The 13759-nt window shown below is 40.1% G+C and overlaps 1 protein-coding gene across 1 annotated transcript in view; it reads left to right on the top strand.

Moving 5' to 3' along the window:
• Positions 1–3888: 3888 nt before the first annotated feature.
• LOC144454746 (E3 ubiquitin-protein ligase MYCBP2-like) overlaps positions 3889–13759 on the top strand; it is a 96265-nt gene continuing 86394 nt past the window's right edge. The window contains exon 1 of the mRNA XM_078147205.1: positions 3889–4292. Coding sequence (XP_078003331.1) covers positions 3979–4292 — 314 coding nt within the window. The 5' untranslated portion in view covers positions 3889–3978. The remainder of the gene's footprint in view (positions 4293–13759) is intronic.

The following is a 13759-nucleotide window of genomic DNA, read 5'->3' as shown; positions in this document are numbered from 1 at the left end:
CCTTTTACCTTGGTCTCCCTTGATCTGTCTAGCTAAAAAGTGATCCCTTATCTTCCCTGAAAAGAAACCTTTTTGGACTGTCCTACGCATTTAACTACTTTCTAACTTGCAATATACTGTTATCTGTCTTCATGTCTTATCCTTCCGGTGGACTGCAAGGTCTTTGAGGGCAGGCACTGTATTGTTTTTCATCTTTGAATCCAGCTTCTAGCATGGGAGGCTGGAAGGTGAAAGGTATAGAGTGCTGGGCCTGGAGTCAGGAAGATTAATCTTCCTAAATTAAAATCTGGCCTCAGATAATTACTAGCTGTGTGATCCTGGGCAAGTCACTTAACCTGTTTGCTTCAGTGTCTTGTCTGTAAGATGAGGTATAGAAGGAAATGGCAAACCACACCAATATCTCTGCCAAGAAAACCTTAAATGGGGTCAGTAAGAGTCTGGCAAAACTGAAACAATGCAATGACTAGTGTGCTGTGTTAAGCAACAACAGCATCTAGCACAGTGCTTTGCATCTTGTGGGTGTTTGATATTGAATTGAACATGATTCCTGAGCCCCTGGAAAAATTACAATTTGTAGTTCCACCAAACATTTAGCTTCTGTCTCCAGAATTTAGATCTACATGAGTGGACCTGAGCCCTCACCCCAATGTTTGAGTTGAGCATTTAAGTCTTAGAACACCTGAATTTATTCACCTCCTCCCCAAACGCACTGCATGCTCAACTCTCTACTCACTGTGTACACATATTTCATTTCAAATAACTAAAGATGCTGAACATTTATAAAAATAAATAAATCTCATTTTTAACTAGCTGGCACACAAATAACAAGAACAAAGTCTCCCATTAATTTAGGGATTAACAAAGTCCCCTAGAGGGAATGTGTCATGTCTTATTTTGTAGATCTCCTCCAACACAGAACACAGTATTTGCACATAGCAAACACTTAATGAATGTTTGTTGAATTAGTGAAGTCAAAATGACTCATTAATTGGCATGTCTACTTATTCCTCATAAAACTTACAACCTTGTCTTTCAAAAAGGCCCCTAGAATTTATTTTATCTTTTTAGTTGTATGCTGTCAAGCTTCTCTATCTATGAAGAACCATACCCACAGTTTTGTATGTGGATTACTAAAACCAACTGCATTATTTGTGGTACTTTCTTTCCCATCAAGCCAGAGGCCTGCCTAGTGGTTGCCTGCATACGAATGCAAATTCTCCATTCTGATTTTAATAGTAAAAATAAGACAGGAGAGACTTTTCTTACCTTGCCCCACTAAGCAAACATATACCCACTTAAAACAAAGTTGAAAACAGATCTTAGATCCTGAGTGATTTAATCTTCAATGTAAACTCACAGAGGAGATCTTGTATGCCAGTAAAAGGAAGGAAAATTTCTGCCTCCTTATCAAAAAAGCATAAATAAGAGAGATGTTTAGTAGGAAGCCAGGAAATCATTGTAGAGAAAGCTGAGGGTTGTAAACAAGTCGGGTAAGAAATAACGGTGGCAATTAAAGGGCTAAGTATGAGTATTTTTACCAAACTCACAATGGAATAATTCAGCACTGGGAGTTGATATGTTAAAATGTCCACTATTTCTTGCCTTATTAATATTGAATTGACAAGATTTGCTATCTTTGATTTAGGTCTTTTCTCTGATCTTAACTCACCATTCTAGCCTTATTTATCCATTTTGGTTGTTGTTCAGTCATGTCTGATCTTCATGACCCCATTTGAGATTTTCTTGGCAAAGATAAAGTGGTTTGCCATTTACTTCTACAGCTCATTTTACAGATGAGGGAACTGAGGTAAACAGGGATAAGGGTCACACACAGGTAGTAAGTATCTGAGGTCAAATCTGAACTCAGGTCTTCCTGACTCCAGGTCAGGTGCTTTATCACCCACTTCACCACCTCGCTGTCCCTTATTTATTCAATATAGGGAAATAAATGAAGTGTCCAGATGGGGACTGTTGTTCACCCTTTGATTCTTTTTAGCTATGTTTTCCATAGCCAGGACTGTGAATGAAAGAGAATATACTCTTGATTATAGAAGGAGGATCAGTCACCAATATGACTGATCTCTCAACTACAGGACACTGTCTTATAAGTGAGATATTAAATATGTAGAAGACAGAAGACACGGTTGTAGGATTTAGAGCTGGAAAGAACTTCATAGATGATTTATCTCTCATATATTAAAGATGATGAAACTGAAGCTCAGGTAAGTTGTAATGTCCCAAGTCACAAGGTAGTTAGGTAGAGATACAGCTGAGACTTTAATTCAGGTCCTCTGACTCCTAGTTCTCAAAGAATCTAACAATATCCACATCAGAAAAAAATGCTAAAGAACAAAATTTGTACCAAAGCTACAAGTACTCATATGCAAATCAATGCATTGTGAACAGATTGGGTAGTAAGGGGTTAGTTTAAACACAGATTTAAAAGGAATGATTGAAATGAAGTGGAGTTAATCCGAGAAGGCTTCTTGAAAAAGGTGAAATTGTCCTAGTCTTGAACTAAGGGAGGGACGCTGATTCACTATGAGGAGGAGAACATTTGCAGTGAGGCAACAGAGATTTATCTAGCAGATTTTTCACAGAAGATACCAAGCACATAGCTTGATTGAAATGGGAGAAACTGAGTTAGGGACTAATAAGAAATGGGGTCAGAGAGATAAGAGGATGAGATGGGGCATGACAGCAGTTGATAGGAAGCCGTGGAGGTGAGGTAGGTGAGTGTGGATTTAAAAAAAAAAAAGCTATATGTGTTTGCGCGCGCGCGCGCGCGCGTGTGTGTGTGTGTGTGTGTGTGTGTGTGTGTGTGTGTGTGTATACACATTCAGAAACTAAAACCAATAAATTACAAAGCTTTCAGAAGACAAAACTTGATCTAGGACAGTATTGTGTAGTGGAAAAACGGCTAGGCAGACAAGAGATCTGAGCTCCAGTTGAGCCTACCCTGTCCCCCAACTCATTGACTTTGAGTGGCGCAGGTCCTATTCACCACTCTGGGCCCGAGTAGCATCGCCTATAAAATGACAAAAATCGATGGCTTTCAGATGGCCCCCAGTCTATCTATGGTAAAGGAGGGTCTTTGGATCTAAGGTGGAATAACAATGTTGATATTCATTCCATTAAATTCGGCGCACATTTATTAAGTGCCTATTTTTTGCAAAGCACAAAGGTGCTCAAGGAACTGGGGAGATGGTCACCTTCTCACTTGCCTCGTCCCAGTCTTTGGCGCCTCCACCCCTTTCCCCTGGCTAACACTGACAGCTAACCCTTCCGTGGTTCGCCGGCACTTTCCATATTCTCGTCCACGAGCTGCCTCTAAATACCGGAGAAGTGGATTCCTTTCGTAGCCACCCAGCTCCAGGCTTCCAACACAGGGGAAGGGAGTGGAGACGCGTTAGTGTTACTGAGCATGTGCGAGGGTCTTGCGCATGCTCCTGGCACCAAGCTGCTTCCCGATGCGGGCAGTGGCAGTGGCAGTGGCACGGCAGTAGCAGCAACGGCGGCGGCGGCGGCGGCGGCAGCGGCAGCAGCAGCTGCAGCAGCAGCAGCAGAAACAGCAGCAGCGGTTGCTCGCAGCCACGGCCAGTGTGGCAGCGGTTGTAGCACAAGCAGGCTGAATAGCGGCGCCTCCTCCTCTCACTCCCCGGCGCGGCGGGGTTAGATGAGCGGCTCCGGTAGCGGCGACGGAGGCGCGGGGGGGAGGAGGAGAAGGAGGAGGAGGAGGAGAAGGTTGTCGTCGTTGTCTCCGGCTCCCTCTGGCAGGGAGTGAAGAGGCCGCGGTCAGCGCCCTCCCCAGAGCCGCCGCCGCCGCCGTCGTTGGGCAAGGACTGCGTGTGCGTGTGCGCGCGCCTGTGCAGGGGCAGCCGGGCCCCGGCGGGCCTCTGCCGCCGAGGCGGGGAGGAGGCGGCGGCGGCGGCAGCGGCTGAGGCGGGGAGGAGGAGGAGAAGGCGGAGGAAGAGGAGGATGATGTGTGCAGCGACCGCCTCCCCAGCCGCCGCCGCCGCCGCCTCTTCGGGTCTCGGCGTGGAGGGAGGCTTTTTCCCCGTGTCCTGCCCGGCGCCTGGAGCGCTGCTAATGTCGGGCCCCGAGGGCTCCGCGGCCGCCGCGGCAGCCGCCGCCGCCGCTTTGGGGCTGGGGCTGACGCTTTCCGATTCTCGGAGCCACTACCAGCTGCTGCTGTCGGGCCGGGCTCTGGCCGACCGCTACCGGAGGATCTACACTGCCGCGCTCAGCGATCGCGAGCAGGGAGGCAGCGGCGCGGGGCATCCGAGCTCCAGGTACGGGACCCCCTCCCTGCGCCTGTGCGCCGTGTGTGCGCGCGTGAATGTATGTGTGTGGGGGGGTGCATGTGTGTTGCGTTTGTATGCATGAGTGTATATGTGCATGTGTGTGAGTGCGTGTATGCATGAGTGTATCTGTGCGCGTGTCCTCACCCTGCACCCCCCCCAACCGAGAATTAGCGCTTTCTTGAAGGGCGCTTTCTCCCTCTCAGTTAAACTTGGCCCCTAGAGATGCTACGTGGTGCACCGTTAGACCGCTTTATGTTGGAGGTGGCGGGCGTCTTCTGGGGAGGAGAGGGTGCAGTGGCTACAGTTCCTCCCCCTCAAAGATGGATGGGGGAATAAGAGAGGGAAAGAAGAGAAATTGGAGCCTCTATGGGGCCAACGATGCGGGGTGGATGCATAAATCCCATACTCATGCTTCCTTTAGAAATATAAAGAAAAGCTGGTATTGGCCTTTGGCAAAGGGGGAGGGTCGGGTAGGGAACGGGCTGGTAGTATTTATGCAGAGATAAGACACGAAATCTAAAATTGACAAGTCGAGGAAGGGGTGGAGGTGGGAGAGGCAGTTCTGAGGCGGCAGGTTTTGTTCTTGCAAGGAAGCAGAGCCTCCCCTTCTCCCCTGCCTCTTTTACTGTCATTTTCATTGAATGGATTCGAGTAACCATCCTTTTTTTCCTTGTGCGTTTTGGTAGCAGAGCAGAGGGCAGGGATTGAGTGATATTTTAAGCTAGAGCTGGTGGCAAGGTTGGAGCATAAAACATATTAAAAAGAATAGCAGGTAGCATTTTGAGAGGTTTAGAAACAGAAAGATGAGGACTGAAAGTGATCTAAATGTATGGGACACCTTAAAGAGATTTTAGAGGTAAATGTAAATGTTGATTATCTTAGGCCTTGCTTTTTCCCGGACCAGGAGTGGTGGTTTTTTTTTTTCAGCTGCCCTTGTGTTTTGACAGCCCCAGCAGCAGCTGCTGCCTTTTCGGTCTTCTACCGTGCTCTTCTCTATGGTACTATTGGACAGATAGAATGGAGGGACACTATACCAGAGAAAGGGAAAATTGGATGCAAGTGCCAGAAAATGTGACAACTAAAATAGAGGGTGGCTGGTGGGAATTCCTTCATCATCTGCTACCTTCTAGATCTTCCCTTGATCCTTATCCAGTTTCTAGGTTCTGAAGCTTCCTTGTTGCCTTTAGGGTTAAGTTACTTTCATTTTCTTTCTTTTTCTTCTTTAAACTAAGGCCTTTCTTTGCTAAGGAATCTGCCATCGTTTCTCTTCTCCTAGTTCCTGCATGCCACTTACTCTGAAAGAGAGTGACAGTTTATTTCACTGATTTTGGAATCTAAAACAGTAACTGGGAGTTGACCTTTTTACTTTACAGGGTATCTTGTTTTGAGGTAAGCCTGTACTTAGGTAAAAGATTTTTTTTTTAAAAAATGAACTACCATAAATAGATGGCCAATTTTATATATTTAGTATTTGTACAATTCTGTATCTGTTGAAATAAATGGAGTGGAGCTGAATTGAAAGGAAGATTTCATTGTGGTTTCTGTATTTAATTCGAGTGAACAAGTATTGTTATTTTCCTTTATGACTATGTCAACTTTTGTTGTTATTTTTATTTATGGTGTTGGAGATCAGGGGCACATGACTTTGGCATGTCATGGTTTTGTGTATGAGTAGCACCCTATGCTATCTAGAACAACAGAGAAGGAGCAATTCTTGTACAAGTATCATTCAAAACAGAGAGAAACATACACCTGCTCTGTAAAGAGATGGCATTTTTTTTTCCTGAGGCTAGTGTAATTTCAACCTGATATTTATAGCTAGCATTTGTATGGCACTTTAAAGTTCGCAAAGTACCTCACACATTAATTCAGTCAATCTTTATAAGAACTTTGTGAAGTAGCTGCTGTTTTTACCTCTATTTTACAGATGAGGAAACTGAGACAGATTAAGTGATTTGCTCAGAGTCACACAGCTAGTGTTTAACCCAGATAATTGGGATAGTTTACAGTAGTGCAGTTATCTTGCATCTTTGAAAGCCTTTGTCACATAGTCTAAACTGCATGAATAAGTTGGCTCAGAATCCTTCAGTGATTTGTAACTGCTTCACGTGTTTTTTTAATAATATAAACTAAAAGTTAAAACAATCTATTTAAAATATTTCACATGTAAATCAAAGACCTGAGATAGAATTGATTTGAATCAACAGATTGCTGTGAAGCAGTTTTATGAAGTACTTTAGCTTAAAAAAAAATCAATCACCTGGTGGCTAATCTGTTAATGACATTTTCCAGTTATAGCTGGTCAGTACTGAAGTAGGTTGCCATATGAAACAGTTTCAGAAAGCACTTTAGCTTAAACAAAATTAATTACCTGGTAGCCAATTTGTTAATGAACTTTTCCAGAGTTAGCTAGTCTTGTCCAACAGATGTAGTCCATTGTCTGGTCTTCCCTGTTCCGTCCTTAATGCTTTTTCAGCTTGCTGAAGACTAGCATTTGAAAAGCTAGAGTCAGTCACCTTCATTTTACATTGAGGCATGAAGACAACCTTAGGTCAAAGATGAACTGTTGGGTTTCCTAGGTGTGCTAAAGAAAAGATTCATATTGAGGTTGAACTGGATGACTTCAGAATTCCTTCCAATTCTGAGATTCTGTGAAAAATAACTTTTTCAATATTAAAATCTGTATAAAGCTACTTAACAGTTTTAACTCCAGGTAAGCATTATTAGTATAAGATTCACTTGCCTTTAATTTGTGGTGATTTTTTTTTGTACCAGCTGTTAGCTAAAAGTAATGCAGGAATGATCTCAGATGCTGAATGACATTTTTAAGGAAATGTCTTAAACCAAAGTTAAATCATGCCATATCACTTCCTAAAGTTGGATAAATTTTTGTATGTTGGTTTTTCAACTACATTATATTCAGAATGGTTGAAGCATCAGTTTCTTTTTTTGTTGTTGTTTTTTACTAATATTCTTAATTGCCAAACTTTCCAGATAATTTTAGAATATTAGAAATTATAAATTTTTGTCATCAGTTATTATGTAAATATGGAAGTTATTGGCACTTCACTGTTATCTTAAGCATGGCAATCCTGTAAAAGTAGTGTTGTGATATATATATGTATGTATGTATGTATTTGAACTCAAGTCCTCCTGACTGCAGGGCCAGTGCTCTATCCACTGCGCCACCTCGCTGCCCTGGTGTTATATTTTAAAATTTTTCATTAATAAAATGAGAGCTGATTCTAGTAGTTTAGGAAGGCCTGGATTTCTATTACTTTTAGAGATTATTTTTATATTTCCAATCATAGAGATTGAGGAATTTAAAAATTATATAAAATATATGCTTAAAGATAAGGCACTTTATTTCACCTATTTGTCATATCCATCAATGGATGTGCCTATTTGTCATTCTGCCTGATAGAAGTAGACTTGCAAGAATGTCAAAGAAACTTCTTTACTTACAGGACACAAACGATAGAAGTAAGACACAATTTAGGGGAACCAAACATAGGGTGTCCAGGAAACTGAAGAAGTAGATCAGACCTGAAGAAGATTCTAGAGGGGAATGGTTCAATAATGGAAAATGATGGTGGGGAAGATGTTTTGATACCAGATTCATCAGATTCTGTTGGGTCAGATGTTCAAATGCCTGCTTGTAGACATTCATGTGGATAGATAAATGTGTAGATGTAAATAATGGCACATATTGATATTCACAAAAAGTATATCAGACCTCTTTCTTTGTTGTGTGATTTATTTCCAGTCTTTAAAGAGAAAAAGCTATGACTTTGTAGGAGAGGAGAACCCAGAACTATTACCACTGCAGGCAGTAAGAAATAGAAGATGCAGCATTTTGGAACAATACATTGTCATAATGCAGGATAGGGAATGAAATGGTAAAAACAGTAGTATGAAATAAAAAGAAACATCTGTAGGCTCCAGATGAAATTAATTTGTTACTTCAGAATAGGCTACAGAAAAATATTCTCATCCGCAAATTCATTGATGATTATTTTTATTTGTACATATAAGTAAGCCTGATTTTATTTTTTTTTGGTTTGCCATATATGAAGTACTTTTAAAACATGTTATCTTTGTTTGGGCTCAAGTCTAGTTCTAAGGAATTTTACTTTAATTGTACATGTTGCAGATGACATTGTGATGACTTTTGAACGGATTCAAGTGCTTTGCACATAAGTATGCAGCAAATAAATGTTGAGTGAATAAAAGTCGTGAAATTGGATGATGCAAACTTGGTTTTGGCACATATGAGTGCCATTTTGTGTGGAGAAAATGCAAAGAACATTGGTCAAAGTAACTTCTAGTAGTCGCTGCCCCAGTCTTTTTCTGTTAGGCAACAACAGTACAGTGGACCTCATACATGCAGTTCAAATGCAAGATAAATGACTATGAAAGAAATGCTGGGACAGAAACAAATGGGAATCTTAGTTTGCTGTAAGGTTAGGATGGAAATATTTGTCTGGGAGGGGGAAAGGATTTATTGATTTAATAAAGGTGACAGGAGTACATTCAGTCATCAAATAGTGATTACTCTGCTCATATCTGGAGGTTGTCATAAAACCATAGAATTTAGATCTAGTTGGTTCCTTAGAAAATATCTAATCTAATATTTTCAGATTAGGAAACTGAGGCCTAGAGAGGTTTAATGTGAAGTAAGGTAGTAAATAGTAGAACCAGAATTTGACCCCAGGGTCTCTGACTCCAAATCTAATGCCCTTTTGACTCTACCATTTTACTCCCTTCCATGTGTGTCTGTTCTTAATAACTCAGATAATCAGTCTGCCAGGGGTTAGAAACATCTCTTGTACTTTTTTATGGTATTAACTTTCTTAACTTCTTTCAGGAACAGGGTTGGGTGTGGCATCCTGTATTAGTAATCATTTCTGATGTATAACAGGGTATTTTGCATTTTTTCTTTCAACTTGTTAAAAAAGTTTTCCGTGTGTTGTCAAGCTGATTTCCTGTGCCTTGAAAATTGATATATTAGACTTAATGAGCCATAAGTCTTCTAATTTCATCTGCTCTAAAGATAGATTTTTTTAAACATCTCAGACTACATCTTTAATGTAAATTGCATAATTTGAATTTACTTTGTTTATAATTTAATTATTATTCAGTTAAATTTAATCATTCTTATTTGGCCTCTCATTTAGCTTTGAGAGAAAGAATAGCATAGTGGGGAAAAAAAACACTGAATGTGGAGTCAAAGATTCAAATTCTAGATCAGTCATTAACTGCTTTTGTTACCTTAGACAAATTCCTTTACCTCTCTGAGGAGCATAGGATGAGATTTATAGCAGAAAGTTTCCTCAGAGGCCACACTCTTGGTTTTATAAAGTCACAAATTTAAGTTTAGAAGTAGGATTTGAACCCATGTCCTTTGAAGAGCCAGCTCTCCTCACAGTTTTCCTTATCTGTAAAAGAAGGGGAGGGACAGCTAGGCAGCACAGTGGATAGAGTACCAGCCCTGGAGTCAGGGGAACCTGAGTTCAAATGTGACCTCAGACACTTAATAGCTGTGTGATCCTGAGCAAGTCAACCCTGCTTGCCTCAAGAAAAAGGTGTGTGTGTGGGGGGGATGGTTGGCCCCCAAGGTCTCTTCTAGCTCTAAATCTATGATACCATGAAAATTGCCATAGATTCTACTACAAAGAATGGAGATAAATGGTACAGTGGAAGGAGTGTTGGCTCTGGAATCTGAGGACTTCAGTTCAAATTTTTCTTCAAACATTTACTGTGTCCTTAGAGAAATTATTTAACCTTCCTGGATCTTAGTTTATTCAACTATAAAATGAAGGGATTGGGCTAGATGCTTTCTAAAGTGTCTTTTGGCTCTGGAGCTTTATAATCCTATGATTCTATGATTATAGTCATCTGTGTATTTATCATATCTCATTAACTGATAAGTACCATGTGTCTTATCTAAACTTTATATCATTCTCCAACACCTACTAAAATGTTTGCTCTTTCATCATGTGTAATAGCTGGCATCATTATCAATTGTCTTCAGCTACAAAACTAAAGGAAGTGTTCTCAGAGACACATTTAATGTAAATTTTCATAATTATAATGTAGGTATTAGAGTTATCAGTATTATATACTTTTTCTTTTCAAGCTCTGATAGTATTATCTATTTACTTTTCTGCATATGAATTAATGGAGCCTTGAAGGAAGGAAGTTATTTCATGAGTCCAAGATGATGAGGGAGAGCATTTCAGGTCTGTTTGAAGGAAATAAGGGAGAAAGTGGTGTGTTAATCGTTTGTTGTTTAGTCATTTCAGTGATGTCAACTCTTTGTCACCCCACTGGGGGTTTTCTTGACAAAGATATTGGAGTGATTTGACATTTTCTTCTCCAGCTTATTTTAAAGATGAGGAAACTGAGGCAAAGAGGGTTAAATGATTTGCCCAAGGTCACACAACAGCTAGTAAGTGTCTTAGGCCAGATTTGAATTTAGAAAGATGAGTTTTCCTAACTCCAGGCCCCCTGAACTCTTATTCTCTACTCCACCTAACTGCCCCCAGTGTTGTCTATAGGAAGTAGCAAATAAGTCAGTCAGGTTCCCTGGAATTTAGAGTTCATGATCTTCCCATTGCTCTTTGATTCATTTAAGTGGTACAGTGGATAGAGCTCTGGATTTGAGCCACAATACTTGGAATACAGTCTCTGACACTTACTAGCTTTGTGACCCCAGATGGATAAGCCAGTTAGTCTCTTAGCCTCAATTTCCTCATCTGGGAAGTGGAAGCTAATAGTAACTTTAACATTTACCACATGGATTTGTGAGGATCAGATGAGATAAAGTGCTTTGCAAACCTTAAGGCACTATATAAATGTCCATTATTTTTTATGGTCATGTTGACTAATGGGGACCAGGGATTCTTAATGGTTTTTTGTGTGTCATGGATCCCTCAGGCAGTATTGGAGAAACCTATGCACCCTTCTTATGATTAATGTTTTAAATGCTTAAAATAAAATGCATTGGGATTACAACAGAAACCAATTATGTTGAAATACAGATGTTACAAAATATTTACATTATTGAGCAGCTAGTTGACCCAGTGGATCCTATCCTATTATCTATTATCCCTGAGCCTGGAGTCTGGAATACCTGAGATCAAATCTGGCCTTCAGATACTTAACTAGCTGTGTGACCCTAGGCAAGTCATTAATCTGTGTATCTGTAAACTGAGGATAGTAATAGCACCTACCTGGAAGGGTTGTTCTAAGGATTACTTGAGATAATAATTGTAAAGTGTTTAGCACAGTGTTTGGCACATAATAAGCACTATGTAAGTGCTAGCTGTTATTATTGTTATTATTATAAGAGTTAGTGGATTGACCCAAGATTAAGAACTCCTGATCTAGATGAAACCCCTTCCAGTACAGTTAAGGAGAATTGGAAAGGAAATGACTTGCCCGGAGATATATAAGTAGACAGTATAGTGACAAAACTACTGGATTTGGTGTCCAAAGACCTGGATTCCAACCCCAACTCTGCTCCCTTTGTGTCTTTGGACAAGTCGTTTCACCTCTCCATAGGTAGAATGAAGGTGTCAGACTAGATGATCTTTAAGTTCCTTCAGTCCGATGACTACAAATCTGTAGTTATTACCTGACTTCTCTGAACCTCAATTTCTTCACTATGAAATGAAGATAACAGTACTATCTGACTTATTTGTTGTGAGGTTGAAATGAGGCAGCTAGGTGTTGCAATGAATAGAGAGCTGGCCTTGGAATTAGGAAAGCCTGAGTTTAAGATCTTTACACTTTGTGACCCTGGACAAATCACTTAACCTCCCTCAGTCTCAATTTCCATATCTGTAAAATGGAGGGTAATAACAGCTCCCAGGGTTTTTGTCAAGATTGAAATAATAGGGACAGGTAGGTGGCACAGTGGATAGAGCACTGGCTCTGGAGTCAGGAGGACCTGAGTCCAAATCCAGCCTCAGACACTTGACACTAACTAGCTATGTGACCCTAGGTAAGTCACTTAACTCCATTGCCTAGCTCTCCCCCCAAAAACAAACAAACAAAAAACCATTGAGATAATATTTGTAGAGCACTTTGCAAACCTTCACGCAATATGTAAAAGCTTAACTACTATCAGTATTATTATATGAAGTGATTTATAAACCATAAAACATTTATTCATCAAACATTCCTTAAGAGCCTACTGTATCTAGAACACTATGATAGTTGTAAGGGGACATAGAAGGTTTAGAGAAGACTGTTTGCCTCCTTATGGGGTTTATGGTCTAGCAGCACTACAACTCCATATTAGCTGATACCAAATTTGTTTTTCTCTAGTTTCAAGAAACTGTCTAACCAGGTCTAGTGTTCTTGGCTAAAAACTTTTTAAGATGGCATGTTTATTTACCCCCTAATGTTCTGTGGTTTCCATTTTACCAGCCAATCATTTCCTCCTTGTTGGTTAGAAATGGGGAGAAATAGTTCTCCCACTTATTTCTGAGAAATATAACTACCATTAAGACAATTCATGAATGAGATAGTATATGTCCAGGTAGTAGAAGTTTCCCATCACCACTGTGTCTTGCTTCTGAACTAGTTTTGTGATGTGAATCAAGAAGTTCTCCTGTATTTCTTCCATCTATCAGAATGTCTATGATAATTTCGTGTAGTATTATCACTTATGATTTCTCTCTTTTTGATCATCCATGTTATTTTCACTTCCAGTTTAGATGTTCTTGATAGAATGTTATTCTGTTGCGCTTCTGTCAAATCTGATTCTTTTGAATAAATTGTATCATTCTATTTGTGAATCCCATTTCTAAGTCTTGGTTAATTCTAGTTTTGTCTTTGGGTTAATAAGCATAGGTTCTGCAGAAGACTTGTTATCCTATAATGTAGCAGAAGTATAATATCTCAAAGCTGGGAGTTCTTTCTCCCCTTAGACACACCGATTTCAATAACTGAGTTTGTTAGAATGTATGGCTGTACTTGAAACACATTATATGTGTGGTACAGGCTTACGTACATATAATGATACCTTGATTAAAGAATTCTCTAGGAATTAAACTTCTTTATAACAATGCTGGTCATGTTAAAAAAATAAAATTAATAAATAATATGAAGCAGAGGTGCTTGTCCAATGAAAATGCTTCTATCTGCAGTTATACCTGTTTCCTACCTGGATGAATTTAACCCAGTTTTTCCTGGAGTCTGCTCAGAAGTCTTTGAATTTTTTTTCCTGCCTCCTTATTTTCGCCTTCTCTCATTGTTCGTTGTTGAAAGATCTGTCTTTGATTTTGTGAAATACCTTCTTTGACCCCACTGACATACTCTATTACCCACTTTTATAGTATTATGAGTAAAGTACTTTGTAAACTGCAAAGCACAATATATATGTGAGCTGCTGCTATTATGATTAGGATGAGGTTAATATGTCTGAGGAATAAAGAATAGGGCTA

This window comes from Phascolarctos cinereus, unplaced genomic scaffold (genome assembly GCF_003287225.1).
Source record: "Phascolarctos cinereus isolate Bilbo 61053 unplaced genomic scaffold, phaCin_HiC Scaffold_7;HRSCAF=346, whole genome shotgun sequence".
NCBI classification, from domain to species: Eukaryota; Metazoa; Chordata; class Mammalia; order Diprotodontia; family Phascolarctidae; genus Phascolarctos; species Phascolarctos cinereus.
This window is presented reverse-complemented; position numbering and strand designations above follow the sequence as displayed.